Source organism: Rhinoderma darwinii, chromosome 8 (assembly GCF_050947455.1).
Source record: "Rhinoderma darwinii isolate aRhiDar2 chromosome 8, aRhiDar2.hap1, whole genome shotgun sequence".
NCBI classification, from domain to species: domain Eukaryota; kingdom Metazoa; phylum Chordata; class Amphibia; order Anura; family Rhinodermatidae; genus Rhinoderma; species Rhinoderma darwinii.
This window is the reverse complement of record NC_134694.1, coordinates 77,597,376-77,618,978: the sequence shown is the minus strand read 5'-3', so window position 1 is coordinate 77,618,978 and position 21,603 is coordinate 77,597,376. Positions and strand designations below refer to the sequence as shown.

The 21,603-nt window shown below is 38.7% G+C and overlaps 1 protein-coding gene across 5 annotated transcripts in view; it reads left to right on the top strand.

The window, feature by feature from the left end:
- The window catches only part of TENM1 (teneurin transmembrane protein 1), a 570,240-nt gene that overhangs the window by 381,008 nt on the left and 167,629 nt on the right, over positions 1-21,603 (top strand). For all 5 annotated transcript variants that reach the window (XM_075835787.1, XM_075835786.1, XM_075835785.1 and 2 more), the window contains 3 exons: positions 16,157-16,342; positions 19,927-19,950; positions 20,840-20,986. In XM_075835787.1, coding sequence (XP_075691902.1) covers positions 16,157-16,342; positions 19,927-19,950; positions 20,840-20,986 — 357 coding nt within the window. The remainder of the gene's footprint in view (positions 1-16,156; positions 16,343-19,926; positions 19,951-20,839; positions 20,987-21,603) is intronic.

Genomic DNA, 21,603 nt, shown 5'->3' with positions numbered 1-21,603 from the left:
AATATCCCATTATTCAAAAATGTTAGTAGCGATATTCTATTCCATACACAATCTGATATCCTTATTTTTATTATGCTTTTATACGTAAAATGTTTAGTATAGCTGATCGAAGAAAGAAAGCTTGTTTGTATGGTTTCTCTAACACTTTTAGTCACCAGTAAAAACAATACCTGTACAAAATGTCATATCTGCCAAGCAAGAGCAAGTACAAGAAACCACCGTAACCTTTATGTGACAAACAATCATGACATGACCATGTGAGACCCCAATACCAAAGACAAACAGAGACCAGAGGAAAACATTGCTAATGATATAAAACAGATAAGAATAACCCAGTAGTAAACTATAGGAGGTTATACATGTTAGCCTGAAGATAAATGGTTCATGCACATAATCTCAGGACATTGTGTGGAAACTAGTTATATTTTTTTCCATGCCATACTTTAATTCTATTGATTAGGAATACAATGCAATCTCTGCTAGCTACGGTTTAGTTCAGCATGGTTATCCTCTTCAGAACAAATCTCTTATTTAAAAGACAGTCATGAAGTCATAAATCCTATTCTTGGGTGGTTTCTAAATTTCATATATGTCACCAAGTAAAGATTTAGAGCAGAGACTAAAATAATGTAATATTAAATGGAATGGTGTAAAAAGCCAAGTAATTAAAATAAATGTATATAATTTCTTTAATTTGAAATGTCCATTATAACACAATATGGGTCATTGACATGAGTTTAACAGACATCAAGCTCTTTCATTGGCGTAATGGCTTTATTTAAGGCCCCCTTCAGGTACTCAAAGGGGATGCATAGGATTAGAAAAAGGGTCTACTTTTTTTTTTCCAGAAATAGCACCAGAATAGGACTGATCAACCCTTTTAAAATATTATTTTAATATAATTACCAAAATAAATGTTAAAACGGCCTTTCAAAACCACCATTAAATAGTAGCCCCCAAACTACTATTCTCAAGTTTCATCTTTAGCACAATTGTCACTAAAAGTCCAAGTCCAACATTTTGCTGGAATTAATTTATTTTTATAGAGCTCTGTTTTTCTGATTTAATCCCTTTCTGCCGCAGCCATTTTTCAGATTTTCATTGACATTTTTTTCCCCATACCTTCCAAAAGCCATAACTTTTTCATTTTTCCATTGATATAGTCCTATGAGGGATTGATTTTTGCGGGAAAAATTGTTGTTTTTCGTGCACCATTTATTCTACCATATAATGTACTAGGAAACGGGAAAAAATTATTTGTGGGGTAGAAAATTAAAAAAAACAGCGATTCCTTCATTGTTCAGGTCTTAATAGGAGCACAAAGATGGCAGACATGGGGGCCTTCATTAGGCCCCCAGGCTACCAAAGCAACCGTCACCACCCCACGATTGCATTGCGGGGGGCACGAAGAGCTAACAGACGGGGTCGCCCCCTCTTTCTAACAATTTAAATGCTGCTGTCGCTTTTGACTGCGGCATTTAAAGGGAAGGTGTCACTAAAAAAAAAAAAATTATATGTTTTTGATTTTAGTATGTTATTAAAATACATTTTATTTATTTGTGTTTTTGTGTTTTACTTTTTTCTTTTTTTTACTTCTCTATGGGGGCTGGCATTTTTTTTTTCATCTCTGTATGTGTCGATTAACGACACATACAGAAATGGAATACGGCACATACATCCCCATAGTGAATGCGAACGGGAGCCGTTCCATTCACGATAGCGTACGCCGTCTGTGTGGGAACGGCGCATGCTCCCACACAGTCCAAATGGAAGTTATTCGGCAGTGCGACATCCGGCGCCATATTCATGTGGACCAGAAGCCGCGGCCGGACAGTAAGATGACTACTTCCGGTCGCGGCTTCCGTCCATATGTTCAGAAGCAAGGACTAGGAGCGGAGGGAGCGGAGGTGGCGGCAGGAGCAGGTAAGTTATGTTTGTGTATGTTCGTGTTATAACCACTGTATCTAATCCTCCTACACTGTGCATTCGCTCAAAAAATGGCGGCACACAGTGTAGGAGGTTTGAACATTCTTTGAGCATTGTTTGAGCACACTAGAGCGTGTGTGTCTTCTCCAATTTTGCAGCATAAAGCAATGAGGTTGCTTTACCACATGCCAATGCTGCAATTTTGGGAATTGCTCCCTCTAGTGACCAACACATGGAAATGTTATAAATTAGAATCTAATTTATAATATTTCCTGAATTATAACAATGTGTAATCATTTATATACTAACTGTTTAACTAAAAAAAAAAAAAAATTGACACATTCCCTTTATTGGGTTATACGAGCAGGATTATGAAGTGTATGTTACAGCCGACACCCGCATTGTATGGGGCGGGCTCAGCCTGTGAGCAAGCTCCATACTTCCCCTACCCGGCTAAGTAGGGATACGTCAAAAGTCGGGTAGGGGTTAAACATTGAACTCAATGATAAAACAGTATGTAGTAAGCTCCTAAGCCCCCCTACTGGTGGCGGCAGGTACCTGAATTTTATCAATACATTCAGTGCAGAATTATTTATCAATACAGTCTATACAGAAGACTTTGTTACAGCAAATTTGCAATTACTATAAAAATATATTAAGAAATTAATTAGCACAGAATCAATAAACATGTTAAACAGGATAAAAACAAAGTCTGAACCAGTTTTTTTGTGCTACAGTGGCCACTACGCAATGATAATGAGTCTCCTTGATATCCATCACTGTCACGTGGCCAGCTACAATGTATCATCTCCATGTTTGCAAACTATTGTCAGTGCAGGAAGCCTGTACTTACTCTACGGCTTAATATATTCTGGCAAACAAACCTTTACCCTAAGGAAAATGAGTAATCTTTTAACGTAATATCAATTTCCATGCCTCCGTCCTATGAAATGAAATATATGTCCTTATATTTACCATCGGCATCTAGTTCTGTAAAGTTGTATTGATTTGGTTTTTGCACTGTGAAAATTGAGTTCTGAATCACAGAGGAATGAGCACAAATTGCAATATTACATGTCTATCACATCTAAGGCATTTAGAGCAGGTATTATTTTTTTTGCCGGGCATATTGTGTCTTTGCTTTATTCTGGGCAGCAGAAGTTTATTCTTATGAGATTCAAGAGATGACTGGAAGTTAAAAACCATCAAAGGTACAAAAATAATAAAATGTATTACCGGAAAAACAAAAACATGAACTTCTCAGATTCATTTTAGCAGTATCCCCATAGTGCAGAAACCCTTAAAATACTTATTTGAGGTGTGCACAGCAGTGAATATTCTTACCTTTACAAGTTGTCCTATATCAGGCACAACACTGCTTTAAGATATTGGTAAACTGTAGATATGTACAGCCGTTTAAATAGAAGAATTTAAAGAAAAAAAAACTTGAGAGAGAACGCGCACTGCTCATATAGAACTTCAGACTTAGTATCTTTTAGCATACAATTTATTGTATCACTACAAGACACACTGGCAGTTAATCATTCAATCAGGCTATAAATTGTGTAAATTGTGCATTTACCCATTTTATATATATATATATATATATATATATATATATATATATATATATATATACATACATATATATATATATATATATATATATATATATACATATATACATATATATATATATATATATATATATATATATATATGGTGAATAAACACATCCCCTTTTTTCACTCAGTACCTCGGTGTGCTGCCTCGACTTCTTTTGTTTGAGATATATATATATATATATATATATATATATATATATATATAAAAAGAAACTTTGCAGCACTCCAATATGAAAAAAAGTGGTGGTTTATTCACTCCAGATACAACAGCAACGTTTCAATCCTACAATAGGATCTTTATCAAGCCTCTGTGACTGCTGCTGCTTTCTTTTTTGCTATATATATATATATATATATATATATATATATATATATATATATATTTGGACAGTGACACAATCTTCATGATTTGGGCTCTGCATGCCACCACATTGGATTTGAAAGGAGTCAATTGGAGTGTAGAATTTCAGGTTTAATTCGAGGGGTTGAATAAAAATATCCTGTGAAACGTTTAGGAATTGCAACCATTTTTGTACACAGACTCCTCATTTCAGGGGCTCAAAAGTAATTGGACAAATTAACATTACCATAAATAAAATGTTTTTTTTTAATACTTTGTAGAGAATACTTTGCAGGCAATGACTGACTGAAGTCTGGAACCCATGGACATCACCAAACGCTGGGTTTCCTCCTTTGTGATGCTTTGCCCGGCCTTTACTGCAGCTGTCTTCAGTTGTTGCTTGTTTGTTGGTTTTTCTGCCTTAAGTTTTGTCTTAAGCAAGTGAAATGCATGCTCGATCGTGTTGAGATCTGGTGATTGACTTGGCCATTGCAGAATATTCCACTTGTTTGCCTTAAAAAAAACTCCAGGGTTGCTTTCACAGTATGTTTTGGGTCGTTGTCCATCTGTACTTTAAAGCGACGTCCAATCAACATTGCTGCATTTCGTTTTTATCACCATGATTTACAGAGGATGTGTGCTTTGGATCATGAGCCGTTCCAAGCCTTCTCCATACTTTCTTTCTCAGATCATTCTGGTACAGGTTGATCTTAGTTTCATCTGTCCAAAGAATGCTGTTCCAGAACTGGGCGGCTTCTTTAGATGTTGTTTGGCAAAGTCTTATCTGGCCTTTCTATTTCTGAAGCTGATTAATGGTTTGCACCTTGTGGTGAACCCTCTATATTTGCTCTCATGAAGACTACTCTTTATGGTAGACTTAGATATTGATACACCTACTTCCAGGACAGTGTCCTTCACTTGGGTAGATGCTGTGAAAGGGTTTTCCTTCACCATGGAAAGGATTCTGCGATCATCCACCACTGTTGTCTTCCGTGGACATCCAGACCTTTTGGAGTTCAAGAGATCACCAGTGCGCTCTTTTTTTTTTTTAAAGAATGTACCAAACTGTTGATTTGGCCACTCCTAACATTTGTGCTATCTCTCTGATGGATTTCTTCATTTTTTTCAGCCTAATGATGGTCTGTTTCACTTGCATTGAGAGCTCCTTTGACTTGATGTTGTGGGTTCACAGCAACAGCTTCCAAATGCAAATGCCACACCTGGAATCAACTCCAGACCTTTGACCTGCATAAATGATGATGGATTAATGAGGAAATAGCCCATGCAGCCCATTAAATAGCTTTTGAGATAATTGTCCAATTATATTTGGTCCCTTGTAAAAGAGGCAGCTACTTTTTTAAAAAACTGTAATTCCTAAACCCTTCCTCAAATTAGAATGTGAATACCCTCAAATTAAAGCTGAGTGTCCACTTTAAGACCATATTGATTATATAACTGTATGTTCAATATGTTTTGGTAAACAGCTAAAATGCCAAAACAGTACAAATAATTCTGGACCTAACTGTATATATATACTTTTTAAATAGCATCAGGGGGAGTTATGGAAAGAACTTAACAATTTAGCTAGTCTTGCATAACGTTTAAGAATAGTAATTCTCTTTTTGCAGCTCCTCTGTGTTCTGCAGACTGTGATACTTCAGATTGCCTAACGATCGTTTGTCTAGCTGACCACTATTAGAGTCGACATGGCTACAAGTACTAATGGAGTGGTCATCGGTTCCCACATTTACACATACACTAGCTATATCTTATACAAGCTGGTGTTGGGGCCCTTCAAATCAAGCAAATGATGAAAAGATAACACAGGAGATCATGAGCCTTAAGGTAAAAACATGCTAGAGAGAAAACTATGGGAACAAGAATGAATATCAGTTCTTAGTGCTGTCTGTGTACTGAGAGGGAAGCCTGGGGCCAAATTTTCTGTAGTATACATTACTTACAAAATATATTTTTCAAGTTATTAAATAAAATGTGGTCCATTAAAGTAAAACACAAATAGATTGTTAGTACAATCTATAAGTGTCTGACAAGTGGCCAGATGATGTGTTTGCCACATCTCGGGTGAGGTTTAATTGAGATCTGGACGCATGTGTGCGCAGTTGTCTCAGTTCAAGCCCATTAGAGTTAGAGAAACAGCCGATCTAGCTTGTAACCTCACCTGGTGCCATGGAGGTCTGGGGACTGCATTCTCCCAATAGGTGGAGGTATCAGTAGTGGGACCCTCACCGATCAGAGATTTACTCTTATTATGTCCAATCACATATTTGAGGCATATCCACTCGATATGCCATAAATGTATGATAGGTGGGCGCCATACTTATTAATGGAACTGGGGTACTCTCACCACGATTATGTCAGATGAGGTGGCTTCCATATCCAGGCCATGGTTCAATGGAAAGGTGCACCCACAGGTCTCTTAGAGTTAGGGAAACAGCTGAGGAAGTTTGCTGCCTCACGGCGGTGGAATGGGGGACCCTCATTCATTCAATAATTGGGAGTCTCAGAGATGGGATCCTCACTTTTTAGAGATTTATGGATATTCCTTTGGATATGTCATAAATGTCTAAGATGGGTAAACCCTTTTAAAAGAAAATTCACTTTCTAAATATTTTTCAGTTAGAATCTACATAAAAAGTTGAATAACTTTGTAAATACTTTCCTTTACTCATTTTGTTCTGATTTTGAGTTATGTGTAACTTTCTTCTCACACCCAATGTGAAAGCAAATATTTCTGATACGTTTTTTGGAGAACTGGGTTATCTGCACACCACAGAAAGTCCTGTGACAGAACAGCCATGAGTATTTACCTGTCAGCTAATCTTCCAAAATGAGCTACTAACTCGTAGCATAAGAAAGCTCAAAAAAGTGATAAAAGCCTGTCTGCTTATTAACATTTGTGCCACGTCTAGAGGATGTAAGTGCAAGTGCACCTTCTGGTTCAATGTTATTAGGTCAGAAGTAGGTCAGCCTTGTTGACAATATCCCTTTAAAAATTAAATCTAAAAATAAGTTTGCCAGTGTTTTATAATACTTATAATACTTAAAAATGTATTAATATGCCATTTGCACATCTGTGGTTTAAGGTTTAGAATTTAAAAAAAAAGGTTTAAAATTGGAACTTCTTCCAGTTCAGTGATGGCTTGGAGGCTCATTGAATCCATATGCAGTCAATATTTTTTTTTTACTGCACTATGTACTATATTACAAGTCCAAGATTTATATATAACAATAATAATAATAATAATAATAATAATAATAATACAAACGAGTTGCTGACATACCAAAATTGGATACAGGAATGTTATTCATATTTCTATAATCAAATTCATATACATGCTGACAGAGAAAATTATATACAGTAAATATAAGACATTTCCTCAGCATGAAGACATTACAGTGAATCCTTTAGGGGTTAATATTCATAATCTCCCTTACAGACAGAACATATTGTTAGGTGCCAAGGGATCAGGAAGATGCTTTTCAAAGGAGTGCATCTTAGAATATAAGCGCTGTGACATGAAACTAGTTTTTGGTAGAAAATGAATAAGAAATGTGAGAGATGTGTGTGAAGGATTTGGAATAACTGGGAAGGCTCCAGAGAATTGCCTAGATATTACTTTTTTCCTTTATGCTAACTTTGATATTTGGATTGATCAAGTACCATAAAAGATAAATGGTAGTGTATACCTTGTCTAATGCAAGGCAGTATTGACAAAACATGTATGACTAGCGAATGGTAAACTAAAAAAAATACATTATAATAATATTATATAATATGATACAGGCATTATGAAGAAAAGTGATGATATATAAAGTTAAGTGATTAAATCTAAATCATTGAATCAGTATAAGAGTACATTATATTTACACAGATATTTGGGGAGTTTTTCTTTCTGAAATTTTTAATCCAATCTATCCTTAATCCATATTTCAGACAATGTTGATGTCTGGATGATCATGACTTAAACGCTATAGCTTATGTACTGTTGCCAAGTATTTCAATTCCTTCATAAACAGTCCTAAAAATGCATGCGGCTCAATAAAGTAGAAACAAATATTCCGTACTAAAGACGGGAAAGAGATGTTATTTAATATTCGTCACCAAAAAGTGCAGGAATAATATATCTGGCCTCATGCGCAGAATCCCTATGGTTCTGTATTACACTCCTTGTCCCAACAGATGACACCTCCCTGAGGCACCATGTTCTCCCCTAGAAGCAATGCCTCTAAGAAGGAATACCCCGAATACAACATCTGATGGAATATAGAATGATTTTTAATTTATAAGGAAAAAACCTCTGAATGACTCCATATTAGGGTCCTGTGACCAATGCTACATCAAATAGAATGACCGACAATGGCTGAGAAAGTTAGGAGAAGAACGACATATGAATATGTATGGGAATAATGGACACAGCCGAGCCATTGCACTTGGATGTTTCCTTAAAGAAGCACTCCACTTTTTTCTTTTAGTGGACCACTCCATATGTACATTGATGTTTCAGTTGGGTGCTGTGTGCAGACAAACTTACTAAACCCTGCATCGTGTCATTTTCAGGTCCAGCGCTGCCCACGTGATCTTCACTCTGACCTGTTCTGGAGTCACTCTGCTTTTCAGAAAACCAGAACTCAGGCTCAATGCATTCCTATGGGAGCCTCATTCTGTCTCCCATAGGAATGGATTGAGAGCCTGACTTCCGGTTTTCTGAAAAGCAGAGTGACTCCAGACCAGGTCAGAGTGAAGATCACGTGGCCAGCGCTGGACCCGAAAACGACATGATGCATGGATCAGTAAATTTGTCTGCACACAGCACCCCACTGAAACACCAATGTACAAATGGAGGTTGCAATAAAAGAAAAAAGTGGAGTGCTTCCTTTATTCACATAGACTTTATTGGAGAAAGCAGCAAACATGCAGGGTCTGCTCTTTCTTTCTTTTTCCTACATATCTCAGCCACCTCCAGCCACTTTTCTTAACACAATGAGGGTCATAAGACCTCTGTTCTCCCAGAGTTAGGAACCCCAACTATCTGAAATTTTTTATGTATCCTATGAATGCCATACATATAATTATAAAGATTACCCCTTTAAGTCTTACTGTATGAACAATAATACTGTGCTACTAATGCAGTGTGATTTAAAATTAATTTATATTGTATAGCTATTCCTCAAAATAAGGTACTCTAAGAAGTGTGAATATATAACATATTAGTTAATGTTTTTCATAGATTAGTTAAAGGCCATGGATACCTTTGACAAGGAAAAATATATTTTGACATATGGTAGTGGATACATTAAAGGGGTTTGCCGACTTATTTAAAAAAGGTGACCAAGGGGGAGAATACAATAAAACAAAAAAGAAGCATTACTCACCTGACAGCGGCGCCGCTCCGGTCCTCCACGCCGCTGTTGACATGGCTGCAGCAATGATGTGCTTGTATACCCATGTGATCGCTGCAGCCAATCACTGGGCTCAGTGGTTATACGACACAGGACTGCTGAGGCCAGTGATTGGCTGTGGCTATCACATGGGTATACAGGCACGTCATCCTTGCAGCCATGTCAATAAACAGCGGCGGCGCTGTTTTCATTCATAGTTTTTACTGCTGTTGCGCGAATCACGCGCGTCACACAGAAGTGCTTCCGTGTGGTGCGCATGATTTTCACGCACCCATTGACTTCAATGGGTGCGTGATGCGTGAAAAATGCACAAATATAGTACATGTCGTGAGTTTTACGCAGCGGCCATATGCTGCGTGAAAATCACTGACAGTCTGAACGGCCCCATAGACTAACATAGGTCCGTGCGCCGCGCGTGAATATCACGCGCGTAGCACGGACGTATTACACGTTCGTCTGAATAAGCCCTAAATGTCTTGAGGAAAGTTAAAGATGCAGTATTACTGGTGTAGCAGATGTCCGTGAAATGCTGGGCTCAGTAGTTCTACAGATGTCTCCGGCTCAATCTGATGTAACCATAAGCCTACTAAGAAGGAGACAACACATAGAGTAGCACCGCCAGTATTTTGCAAAAAACACAAGGTTTATTGTACTTACAAACAAGAGTTTTAAAATCAGCATATAAAACCGCGGCACGCCAAGTTTTTAGATGCAGTGGCCCGGAAAAAGCTGATACGGTGAAACCCTGGGTCAGGCTGACTTGGCGACCTAAGAGAAGAGATTTAGTCAACTGTGGAAGGTTTGGGGATAAGAACCAGAACTTACAATTGTTTTTTTGGAAAACAAGAGTAATGTCTAGCAAGAGCTTATTATAACTAATTATAACAGAAGGCAGATTAAAGCCTTCATTGTAAATTGAAATATAAGACCAAGAAAAACAAACGCTATTACTAATTTATAAAAGTGCATTAATATATATGCAATAAGCCAATAAATTATTGTTATGTCATAGCCCAAACATGTCACTTTTATTTGAAATATTAGATTCTTATGTATTAATCAGAGCAGAAATAGGAGCCCCAGGAGGTTGGAGATGTGACTGGAACTTTCTAGAAGACTGTGGAGTTCAACGAGAAACTTCAAAAAAGAAATCATTTGTATTACAAGAAATCCATTTCCCTTTATTCATTGAATTGAAACAAAGCCCACTGTGAATATTGATATTACCACCGGAGGGGACCAATGTCTCTGGGCTCTTCCACCTGAACTACTTTATAGTTTCAGTTGCAACATGAACGGGATGTTTATCTTCAAAAGCATATTTAAATATAGAGAACCCCATGGGTATTGAGCATTAACAGAACGGGAACTAACATTTATTTTGTATTGTTTAGAAAACAAAATATCACAAGTTGCTTCTTGCCTTAGGCTGGGTTCACACGACCTATTTTCAGACGTAAACGAGGCGTATTATGCCTCGTTTTACGTCTGAAAATAGGGCTACAATACGTCGGCAAACATCTGCCCATTCATTTGAATGGGTTTGCCGACGTACTGTGCCGACGACCTGTCATTTACGCGTCGTCGTTTGACAGCTGTCAAACGACGACGCGTAAAAATACAGCCTCGTCAAAAGAAGTGCAGGACACTTCTTTAAGACATAATTTGAGCCATTCTTCATTGAACTCAATGAAGAGCAGCTCAAAATTTACGGCTGTCAGAGAAGCCTCGCAAAATGCGAGGAGGAGCATTTACAACTGAAACGAGGCAGCTGTTTTCTCCTGAAAACAGTCTGTCTTTTCAGACGTAAATGCCTGCTATCGTGTGCACATACCCTTAGAGTGGATTCAATTGCAAGTAGAAGTGGGAAAAACTAGCAGTAGATCCTTTATGTTCCTTAGCAAAATCCTCCTTTACAATCTGAGCAGAAGTGTTTCAAATACTTGTCTTCTGGGGTTAGCCTTGTCTGGATGCAGAAAATGAATAATAAAAAGGAAGTTGCATTGAATAAAAGCTTTCATAAGACGCTAAAGCCAATGAGAAATGACACTGCGGTTCTCGGAGTTGTAAATTACCCAGCTGCTAACAGTTTGTTTTCATTTCCGCTCACTTTATCCGAACAACTGTAATGTGAATTTTATGGATGTGAATTGTTGATTAAACTTTTAACTCTTCTATTGCTGGAAGAAAGAACATTGTGCATAAGGTAATGATGAATATATATTGTGCAGCACTCTTAAAAGCAGATATTTGCAAGTACTGTATATCTTCCATCCGCTAAGTCAGTGGTCCCCTATCAGTGACTAAGGAGTGGTCCCCCGCAATTCCGCCGCAAAAGTCGGAACACTTGGCAATATGTTGCGGGTTTTGCATTCCATTGAATTCAATGGAGAAAACCCGCAAAAGAAAAGCAACATAAAGGCTGGGTTCACACGTGGCGGAATTTCACTTAAATTCCGCTGCGGACACTCCGCAGCGTTAATCCGCAGCGGAGCCGTTTCTGCATTGACTTCCACTTCTATTTAGAAGTGTTCGTTTAGACGATGCGTAACATTCCGCTGCGGAGCATAGGCTGCGTAGCGGAATTTGGTGTCCGCAGCATGCTCTGTCTGTTGCGGAGCAGTGGCGGACTCATGGCGGAATTTCTCCATTGACTTCAATGGAGATTCTAAGTTCCGCAATGAAGTCCGCAGCTGTCATGCACATGTTATGTGTGCTGCGGATGCGTCTTGCTTTTTTGCCATGACATTTCTTCATTCTGGCTGGACCTATGTATTTCTAGGTCTACAGCCAGACTGAGGAAGTCAATGGGGCTCCCGTAATGACGGGAGCGTTGCTAGGAGACGTCTGTAAATAGTCACTGTCCAGGGTGCTGAAAGAGTTAAGCGATCGGCAGTAACTGTTTCTGCACCCGGGACAGTGACTACCGATCCCAATATACAGCAACCTGTAAAAAAATAAGTTCATACTTACCGAGAACTCCCTGCTTCTGTCTCCAGTCCGGCCTCCCAGGATGACGTTTCAGTCTAAGTGACGGCTGCAGCCAATCACAGGCCAAGCACAGGCTGCAGCGGTCACATGGACTGGCGCGTCATCCAGGGAGGTCGGGCTGGATGCCGAAAGAGGGACGCGTCACCAAGACAACGGCCGGTAAGTATGAAATTCGTTTACTTTCACTAGGGAAAGTGCTGTCCCTTCTCTCTATCCTGCACTGATAGGGAGAAGGGAAGCACTTTTCCCGCAGTCCGCAGCAGCTAGTCCGCATCAATTTTCTGCACATTTTGCGCAGATCCGCAGCCGTAATCCGCAACCCGGATTAGGTGCGGCATTGATGCGAACAGTTGCGGAGGAAATCCGCCACGTGTGGTCATGCCCAAACACAGCATAAATTGAAATAGCAGATTTAAATTCCAAACAGGAGGTACATTTTTTAACATTTTTACTGCGTTATCCACAGCGTGGGAATAAGATTTTCTAAATCTCATCCACTTTGCTGCTACTGTAAATGCTGCAGAATTTCCGCACAGAATTCTGTTGCGGAAATTCTACAGCATTTATTCTACGTGGGAACCCAGCCTTACATGCCTCTCCATTGCATTTCCCATCCCATAGGTATCCACTTCCAATTTACTGATGAAAGCTAAGGCCATGAGATATTTCATTAGGGTATGTTCACACAGAGTGTTTTCAGGCGTTTTTCGGGGCATTTACGCCTCGAAAAACACCTGAAAAAACAGAAGCAGATCGCCTCCAAACATCTGCCTATTGATTTCAATGGGAAATACGGCGTTCTATTCCGACGTGGCATTTTTTTATGCAAGCGTTTTGAAAAACGGGCACGTAATAAAATGCCCGCGAAAAAGAAATGCATGTCACTTCTTGAGACGTTTTTGTAGGCGTTTTTCATTGACTCTATAGAAAAACAGCTCCAAAAACGGCTGTAAAACACGCAGTGAAAATCGCGGGTGGCTTATAAAAGTCTGAAAATCAGGAGCTGTATTCCTTTGGAAACAGCTCCGTATTTTCAGACAATTTTTAGTTTGTGTGTGCACATACCCTAAGAGGCACAAACCAGAGCCAGACTGCATACATGTGGTGAAAAGTCCAGGATTTAGTATCAACCTTATTCTTAAAACTTCATGTCAGGTTTATAAAAATAAAGAAAAAATATATAGAAACGTTCCAATAATGCCTCCCTTGATTTCACTGGGATTTGTCCATCAGCCAGGCTCCATAAAGTTCTGTCAGATGTCTGTTGCTTTTGATGGGTAGAATAGCATAGTTCACAATCTCTTCTACCCAGTCAATGAAATAGAAATATGATAAATGTTAATGAAGCCAATGAGATCCATGAGAAATCATTAGGCTTCCATTTCAATCTGTTAAAAACTGATCCATCAAGGATATGCCAGAAAAGGAATCCATGATGACATTGTGAACAGAGCCTAAGGGTATGTTCACACGTACAGAAAGAAGGAAAACAGCCTCTGATTTCATGGCGTTTTTGAAGTTGAAAATTAATAATTTTTTTAATTTGGAGCTTTTTTGAGGCTTTTTTGAGCATTTTTGAAGCGTTTTTTTTTTTTTTTTTGTAGTGTCAATGGAAAATCAGCTCCAAAAATGCCTCATGAAGTGACATGCTACTTCTTTTTACAAGGCTTCTTTTAATTCAGCAGCGTAAAAATACACCTCATGTGAACAGCACAGTAGCACTGTGTATTTCCCATTAAATGGAAACTGTTTGCAGGGTTATTTCAAGTGTATTTTGGAGCGTAAGATGAGACTTTTTACGCTCCAAAATCAGCCTGAAAATAAGCTGTGTGAACATACCTTAAGGGCATGGCCAGACGTGGTGTGTTTCTGCCACCACTGTCCGCATCAATGCCGCACATAATCTGCGTTGCAGATTCTGTTGCGGCTTTGCCTAAAATGGGCAGGTAATTGATGCGGATTAGCCGTTGTGTCTTCAGGTGAAAGTACTTCCCTTCTCTCTATCAGTGCAGGATAGAGAGAAGGGACAGCCCTTTCCCTAGTAAAAGTAAAAGAAATTCATACTTACCCGACCGTTGTCTTGGTGACGCGTCCCTTTTTCGACATCCAGCCCGACCTCCCTGGATGACGCGGCAGTCCATGTGACCGCTGCAGCCTGTGATTGGCTGCAGCAGTCACTTGGACTGAAACGTCATCCCGGGAGGACGGACTGGAGGAAGAAGCAGGGAGTTCTCGGTAAGTATGAACTTCCTTTTTTTTTTTACACGTTGATGTATATTGTGATCGGTAGTCACTGTCCAGGGTGCTGAAACAGTGACGGCTGATCGCTTAACTCTTTCAGCACCCTGGACAGTGACTATCTCCTGACGTCGCCTACCAACGGGTGCACACACGTAGTCACCCGTAATTACGGGAGCCCTATTGACTTCTATGGGCCTGCCCGTGCCGTAATAACGGCCCGTGATTACGGGCGTTTTTACGTTAGTGTGCATGGGGCCTCAGTCTGGCTATAGACCTAGAAATACATAGGTCCAGCCAGAATGAAGAAATATCATGTTCTTAAAACCAATACACATCGCAACACACATAACATCTGCGGATTTCATTGCGGAATTTTGAATCTCCATTGAAGTCAATGGAGAAATTCTGCAATGAGTCCGCAACAAGTCCGCTACACGTCCGCAACAGCCAGTGAATGCTGCGGACACAAATTCCACACTGCAGACGATGATCCGCAGCGGAGTTTTCTGCAACATGTGCACGAATCTTACTAAAAAGCAGTGGAAAGCAATGGAGAATATGTCCGCTGCGGATTACCGCAGCGGACTGTCCACAGCGGAATTCCAGAGCAATTCCGCCACGTCTGACCATGCCCTTAGCCTATTTTCCAATTCTTTCTGTTTATATGTATTACATTTTACATTGACTTCTGTTTATATGTATTACATTTTACATTGACTGTCATACCTCCCATCCCATGTCGTGTAGTAGCCATTCACCTATGACATATCTTTCATCTTTATGAAACAGACTTCCTGAGATCCTCACTGTGGGAGATTTATCAAAACTGGTACAAATGAAAAGTGAAGGAGACCCAAACAGCAAACAATCATATTGATTCTTTTATTTTTAAAAGGACCTTTGTAAAAATGAGAACTGGAATCTAAATGGTTGCTATAGGCAACTTTTGCACTTGTCATTTGCAACAATTTTGATACATCTCCCCCACTCATTTACCAAAAAAATAAATAAAATACGGCTATTATTTTATTTATTCTTCCTAACATAGGATAGTATTCAGCATGTCATTTCATATCCCACTAATAAACATTATAATAATATATTATAATTGTATAATATTATATATGATGGTATTATCTCTGCACGTGTTACTTGTCTTGTTATTAACCTAGGTAATGCCGCGAAAAATAAGAAATAGTGCAGCTCAGCTGCCAACAGTGTTTTCTTGTATTTTTTACAAAGATCAATACATATTTTTTATGTTTTAAGTGATTTCTTTACGTTAATTTTCTAATTTCCCATCTATCAAGCTTCTAATGCTGGAACACTGCCAAAGTGCAACACTTTGTTGAGACTAAGTTAACATTATAAATGTGATAGACTCCCGATTGTCAGCTAAGTGAAATCTGCATTACAATTTGTTTTCCTAAAGAAAAACGTAGTTACAGTAGAAGCGCTACTTGTAATTGAATTTACTCCTGGGAATCCGTGTTGCTTTGGTATGCTGTGATATTTTTAATAAGGATTTGCATAGATTTAACTGTATTGGCAGAGCTAACATTAAAGCTTTTGCGTGGTATAATAACACCCTGGCTCATTATTGTTCCTCCAGAGCTGTGTGCGGTGGACTGCGGAAGTCATGGTGTATGCGCAGGAGGTGTCTGTCAATGTGAAGATGGATGGGGAGGAGCCAGCTGCGAAGAGCGCACCTGTCACCCGAACTGTGCAGAACACGGTCAATGTAGAGATGGAAAATGTGAATGCAGCCCAGGATGGGAGGGCGAACAGTGTACCATTGGTGAGTGATTTCCTGGCGTATTGTAAATGAGTCTGCTGTGTTAAAGATATCCTAAGAAACAGAATACAACAAAAGAGATTTGGCAAAATATTAAAAATAGTGATGATATGAAACTCCAATATGTTCTGCAGTGCTATACAAGAGACGCAGTTGAGCAAGTGTTAGCCCAAATGCGCACGTTGCGTATTATGTTTGGTTTTGCCAAGCGTATTCGCATGCAGCAAAACCGCAGCATAATACAGTACCGGCAAAGTCCATGAGATTCCAGGTAATTCTTCGGGACGTAAATTGACCGGCGGTGCGTATTTTCGAAAACCGCAGCATGTCAATTTATCTCGCGATTCCACTTGCGAATTCTATACCTGTAGTTCTAAAGAAATACGCAGCAAAACCCACAGCATTAAAACACAGTTATTTATGCAGCAAAACGTAAAAACTGCACCGAAAAAAGCATAAAAAATGTGCTACGTGTGCATGTGGCCTTAAACATCTGCTAACAATACCTCCTACTAAATAACAGCAACACTCACAAAATAATTATAAATTCAATGAAAAACTTTATTGTTACATATAAATAGATAAAAATACATGAAAATGTAAGCATGCTAACGATGCAGGATTAACCCCAAGGTCTATAGTCAATCAGATAAAGTACATATAACAAATGGAAAGTGCAAGTGCTACAATCAATATAAGCCACATTAGGCCCTGTTCACACAGAGTTTTTTTACATGTTTTTTTCACCAAAAAAAATGGAGCTGATTTTTTGCAGGCAGAATTTTCTTAGTATATATAGGCCTTAGTATACTAGGACTGGAGTTAAAGGGAACCTGTCACCAGCATTTCATTTATTGAACTCTACTCACCCCTCGCTGGCCACTGCTGTCGAAAGTTCATTGCCGTTATCCCCTCTCCTAAACTTCTCCTCTGGCCATAAATAATGGTCTGCCAGCATTTCGTGCCTTTTATGGTAATAATCTGTTAGTCTCGTTTGCTCCTCTTCTTTTGCCCGCCGACCGCCAAATTCTGGCCCACCCTGAATGCCATAATCTCATCTAAGATAGCGGGCATGGCCCATCATGTGTGGTCCGATAACCTTCCCTGCTTCGTCCGGGCCTCAAATCTACTTAATGCGCCTGCGCCGCTATGGTGTCCTGTACGCTCGCTCCAGAACAAGACATCGATGCGCAAGCGTGGGATTTTGTGTGTGCCGGGTGGAGACGAGGAGCTGTCAATCAAAAGTAAGGAGGCGGGGTTAACTTGGAAAGGCTTGAGTAATGAAGATATGACTCTTTTCAAATGAAGATATTACTCTATTATGCTCATTAGCATACGGCACAGGAAAACGAAAAACAGAATACTACAGGCACAGAGCCTGCCTAGAAAAGAATTATAGGTTACATAAAAATAATTTTTCACCCACCTCCACCAGGTATTGCTGGTTTAATAGAAGAAATGCTGGTGACAGGTTTGTTTTAAGTATAAAGTTGTCAAATCCATACAATAAGCCAATAAAATACCTACGTAGATACAGGAAAAGTGGAACACACAGATCAAAGGTTAACAGTATGCATTTTGCACTTTATACTTAACTCCAGTCCTAGTATACTTATGTATATGACTTATATTGATTGTAATACTTTCACTTTCCATTTTTTATATGTACTGTATCTGCTTGACTATAGATTTGGGGTTAAAGAGACTCTGTCACCACATTATAAGTGCCCTGTCTCCTACATAAGGAGATGGGCGCTGTAATGTAGGTGACAGTAATGTTTTTTATTTTAAAAAACGATCTTTTTTTCACAACGTTAGCAGCGATTTTGGTTTATGCTAATGAGCTTTCTTAATGCCCAAGTGGGCGTACTTTTACTTTCGACCAAGTGGGCGTTGTACGGAGGAGTGCATGACGCTGACCAATCGGCATCATGCACTACTCTCCATTAATTTACACTGCACTAGCGATATAGATATATCGCTATGTGCAGCCTCATACACAAGCCCTAACATTACTAGTGTCCTGATAATGAATACACATGAAATCCAGCCTGGACGTCATGTGTACTCAGAATCCTGACACTTCAGACTCTTTTTTTGTGAGATTCCGGCAAGTGAAACCAAATCTCGTTTAGCTCCGAGATCTCGCGAGATTTCGTATCCGTTGCTGGAATCTCACAAAAAAGAGTCAGAAGTGTCAGGATTCTGAGTACACATGACGTCCAGGCTGGATTTCATGTGTATTCATTATCAGGACACTGTAGTAATGTTAGGGCTTGTGTATGAGGCTGCACATAGTGATATAACTATATCGCTAGTGCAGTGTAAATGAATGGAGAGGAGTGCATGATGCTGATTGGTCAGCGTCATGCACTCCTCTGTACAACGCCCACTTGGTCGAAAGTAAAAGTACGCCCACTTGGGCATTAAGAAAGCTCATTAGCATAAACTTAAATCGCTCCTAACTTTGTGAAAAAAGATCGTTTTTTTTAAATAAAAAGCATTACTGTGTCCTACATTACAGCGCCCATCTCCTTATGTAGGAGACAGGGCACTTATAATGTGGTGACAGAGTCTCTTTAATCCTGAATTGTGGGTATGCTTACATTTTCAAGTAAGCATATCCACAATGGGTATGCTTTTTTTTCTGTTTATATGTAACAATAAAGTTTTTCATTGAATTTATAATTGTTTTGTGAGTGTTGCTGTCGTTTAGTAGGAGATATTTAATATTTAGAAAGAACGTATTTTCCTTTTTGGGGCTAGTACAAGCCCCTTTCTCATAGGAGGTAGATCTACTAATAATGTCAAAGCTGTCATAAGGCCCTGTCTGATGGAATATATATTCTAGATATCTAGTAACTCTACTCCTGTCTGATTTTCTTCAGTAAGCATAATCAGAAATCACAATGTATTATTGTATATGGTTCTTGACTGCAAATGCACAAAATATGTTCTATACTGCAATAATAGAACAGGGCTTTTAAGGTAAGGCTTCTATAAAAGGCATCTAAGGCCCTGTGCACACGCAGCATATTTGTGGCAGATTCCACACCAAAAATCTGTTGTAGAAGTTCAGTGCAATGCATGTAAATGAGGTTTTGTGTCTTTCGAACGCAAACTAGTCGCAAAATCACTCGGTGATGAAAGAATATCTGCCAGTCAAATAAGTAGTAAGATGTTAAGTATAAGGTAAATCAATAACAATTACAAAACAAAAATGAAAATAGCATTGGTCCTGTTTATGTGCAAGAATTCAGACTAAGCTAATGATTCATACCTCGGGCCTTCACTTTGATAAAGCAAAACAAGCAAAATGTACTTTTCAATGACTAATTACATTTTATATTCATATTTTACTCCTCGGCTTCTGTTCGGAAGCAGTGGAGCTGTAATTGGGGTATATCTGCTGTCATATGTTATTGTCTATGTTATAGCATCCCATCATGCAGTGTTTTTAGCATAATTAATAGTAAGAATAATTGTGACTGTGTGTATCTACAATATGTGCTCAATTGAATATGCTTCTTTTAAAACATCATATATCCCTATAGTATTGATGTTGTATTTTTTGCTTTCCTTTATAGCTCACTACTTGGATGCTGTAAGAGGTATGTTCTCAGAAACAAAGATCAAATGTATCACAGAAAAATAAATCATTAGACAGGCATGTTCAGATATTATAAATGTAGTTATATAGTAAATGCCAAACAACACAAAGCATTAGCCAAATAGCCATCAACAAAATCTGCATTTGCAATTTGTGCAGTTGTTTTGCTACAGGCAACCAATTATTTTCACGCGTTCACTACAGGTCCCTATTTATCTCTTTGATCTCCCATCTTTATGTTTCATTTAATTTTACAAAGGTTACAGAATTTCAGTTTTATTGGCACAATGATTCTAATATATATATATATATATATACATATATATATATATATATATATACAGCACACAAGAAAATTGTGACAGCACTCTGAAAACACCAATGCCACCTAAGCTACTAAATATAAATAAATATGCAATACTGCTAAATCTACTTACAATAGGGAGGTTCTTAACGCACATTTTGATCAAACTGTGTGAGCCCACTTGCCACGACAGGTGGGCTCACACAATAAAGCAAGCAATGAAGCAATCAAGGAACTCTGCAAATAGTCTTGGTTTAAAAAAAACACCCTACTGTTTTGTGTCTATAGCTCCTCTACAAGCCTATGTGTATTTTAATGGTTACAAACGTAAAAATAATCCCTGTGTGTAGTCTGCTGCTGCACTGTAGTTCTGTATTACTCACCTCCATTGGAGTTGTATACAGTTATAAACGGTGGGATATTTTTTAATCAAGACTGTTTGCAAAGATGCTTCATATTATTATTGTAGATTTATTGGAGAAAAAAATGGTTGAAAAAGTCTACACAGCCTTTAAAGACACAGGCAACTTATATATTGTATGTACTGTATGTATTTAGCTAATGTTTTTTGTCTTCTTTGTTTAAGATGGCTGTCCTGGTCTTTGCTATGGTAATGGAAGGTGCACACTGGACCAAAATGGGTGGCACTGTGTATGTCAAGTTGGTTGGAGTGGCGCCGGGTGCAATATCATTATGGAAATGGCTTGTGCTGATAATATGGATAATGACTCCGGTATCTAACTCTTTTTATCTTTACTTTTGCATAATATTATGAGTGTACATTTTTGGGGGGTTGTGGCGAGACCCACACTGATGTCCTGAACTACTATTATTGATTTAAATCCTTGCTCCTCCTGGGCTTATGAGTCTGGAGGGTGGGGACAGCTTTCCCTCTCTATGGGCGTTAGTCATTGAGTGAGACCGCCTCCCAGACTCATAAGCCCAGGGTGAGCAGTAAATAAGTGAATCATGAATCTTTATCCACAAAATAAATGTATTCATACATACTGTATTTTTTTGCCAGATTAATAAGCTGATTACACTATGTGATGAAAAACCGATTTAAATATCCTAGGGATAAAAGTATCTGTACTTTAACAAGTTTCAGTATGTTTTTTCATTATAAGATAAACCATTCTGGCAACACATCATTATTCATTAAGACTTGCTTTTGATCTCTCGGTGTTAAGCATTTAGATTAGGTTATTGTTTCCCGTTTTGCATTTAATGGTCCAACAAACACATCCCTTAAGTGTAAGCAGCTTCCTTCAATCACATGACCTCGCACAGGTTGCAGATAAATCCGAGGAGAGAGGCTTATAATCCTCCACCGGAATCACACAAAAAGTA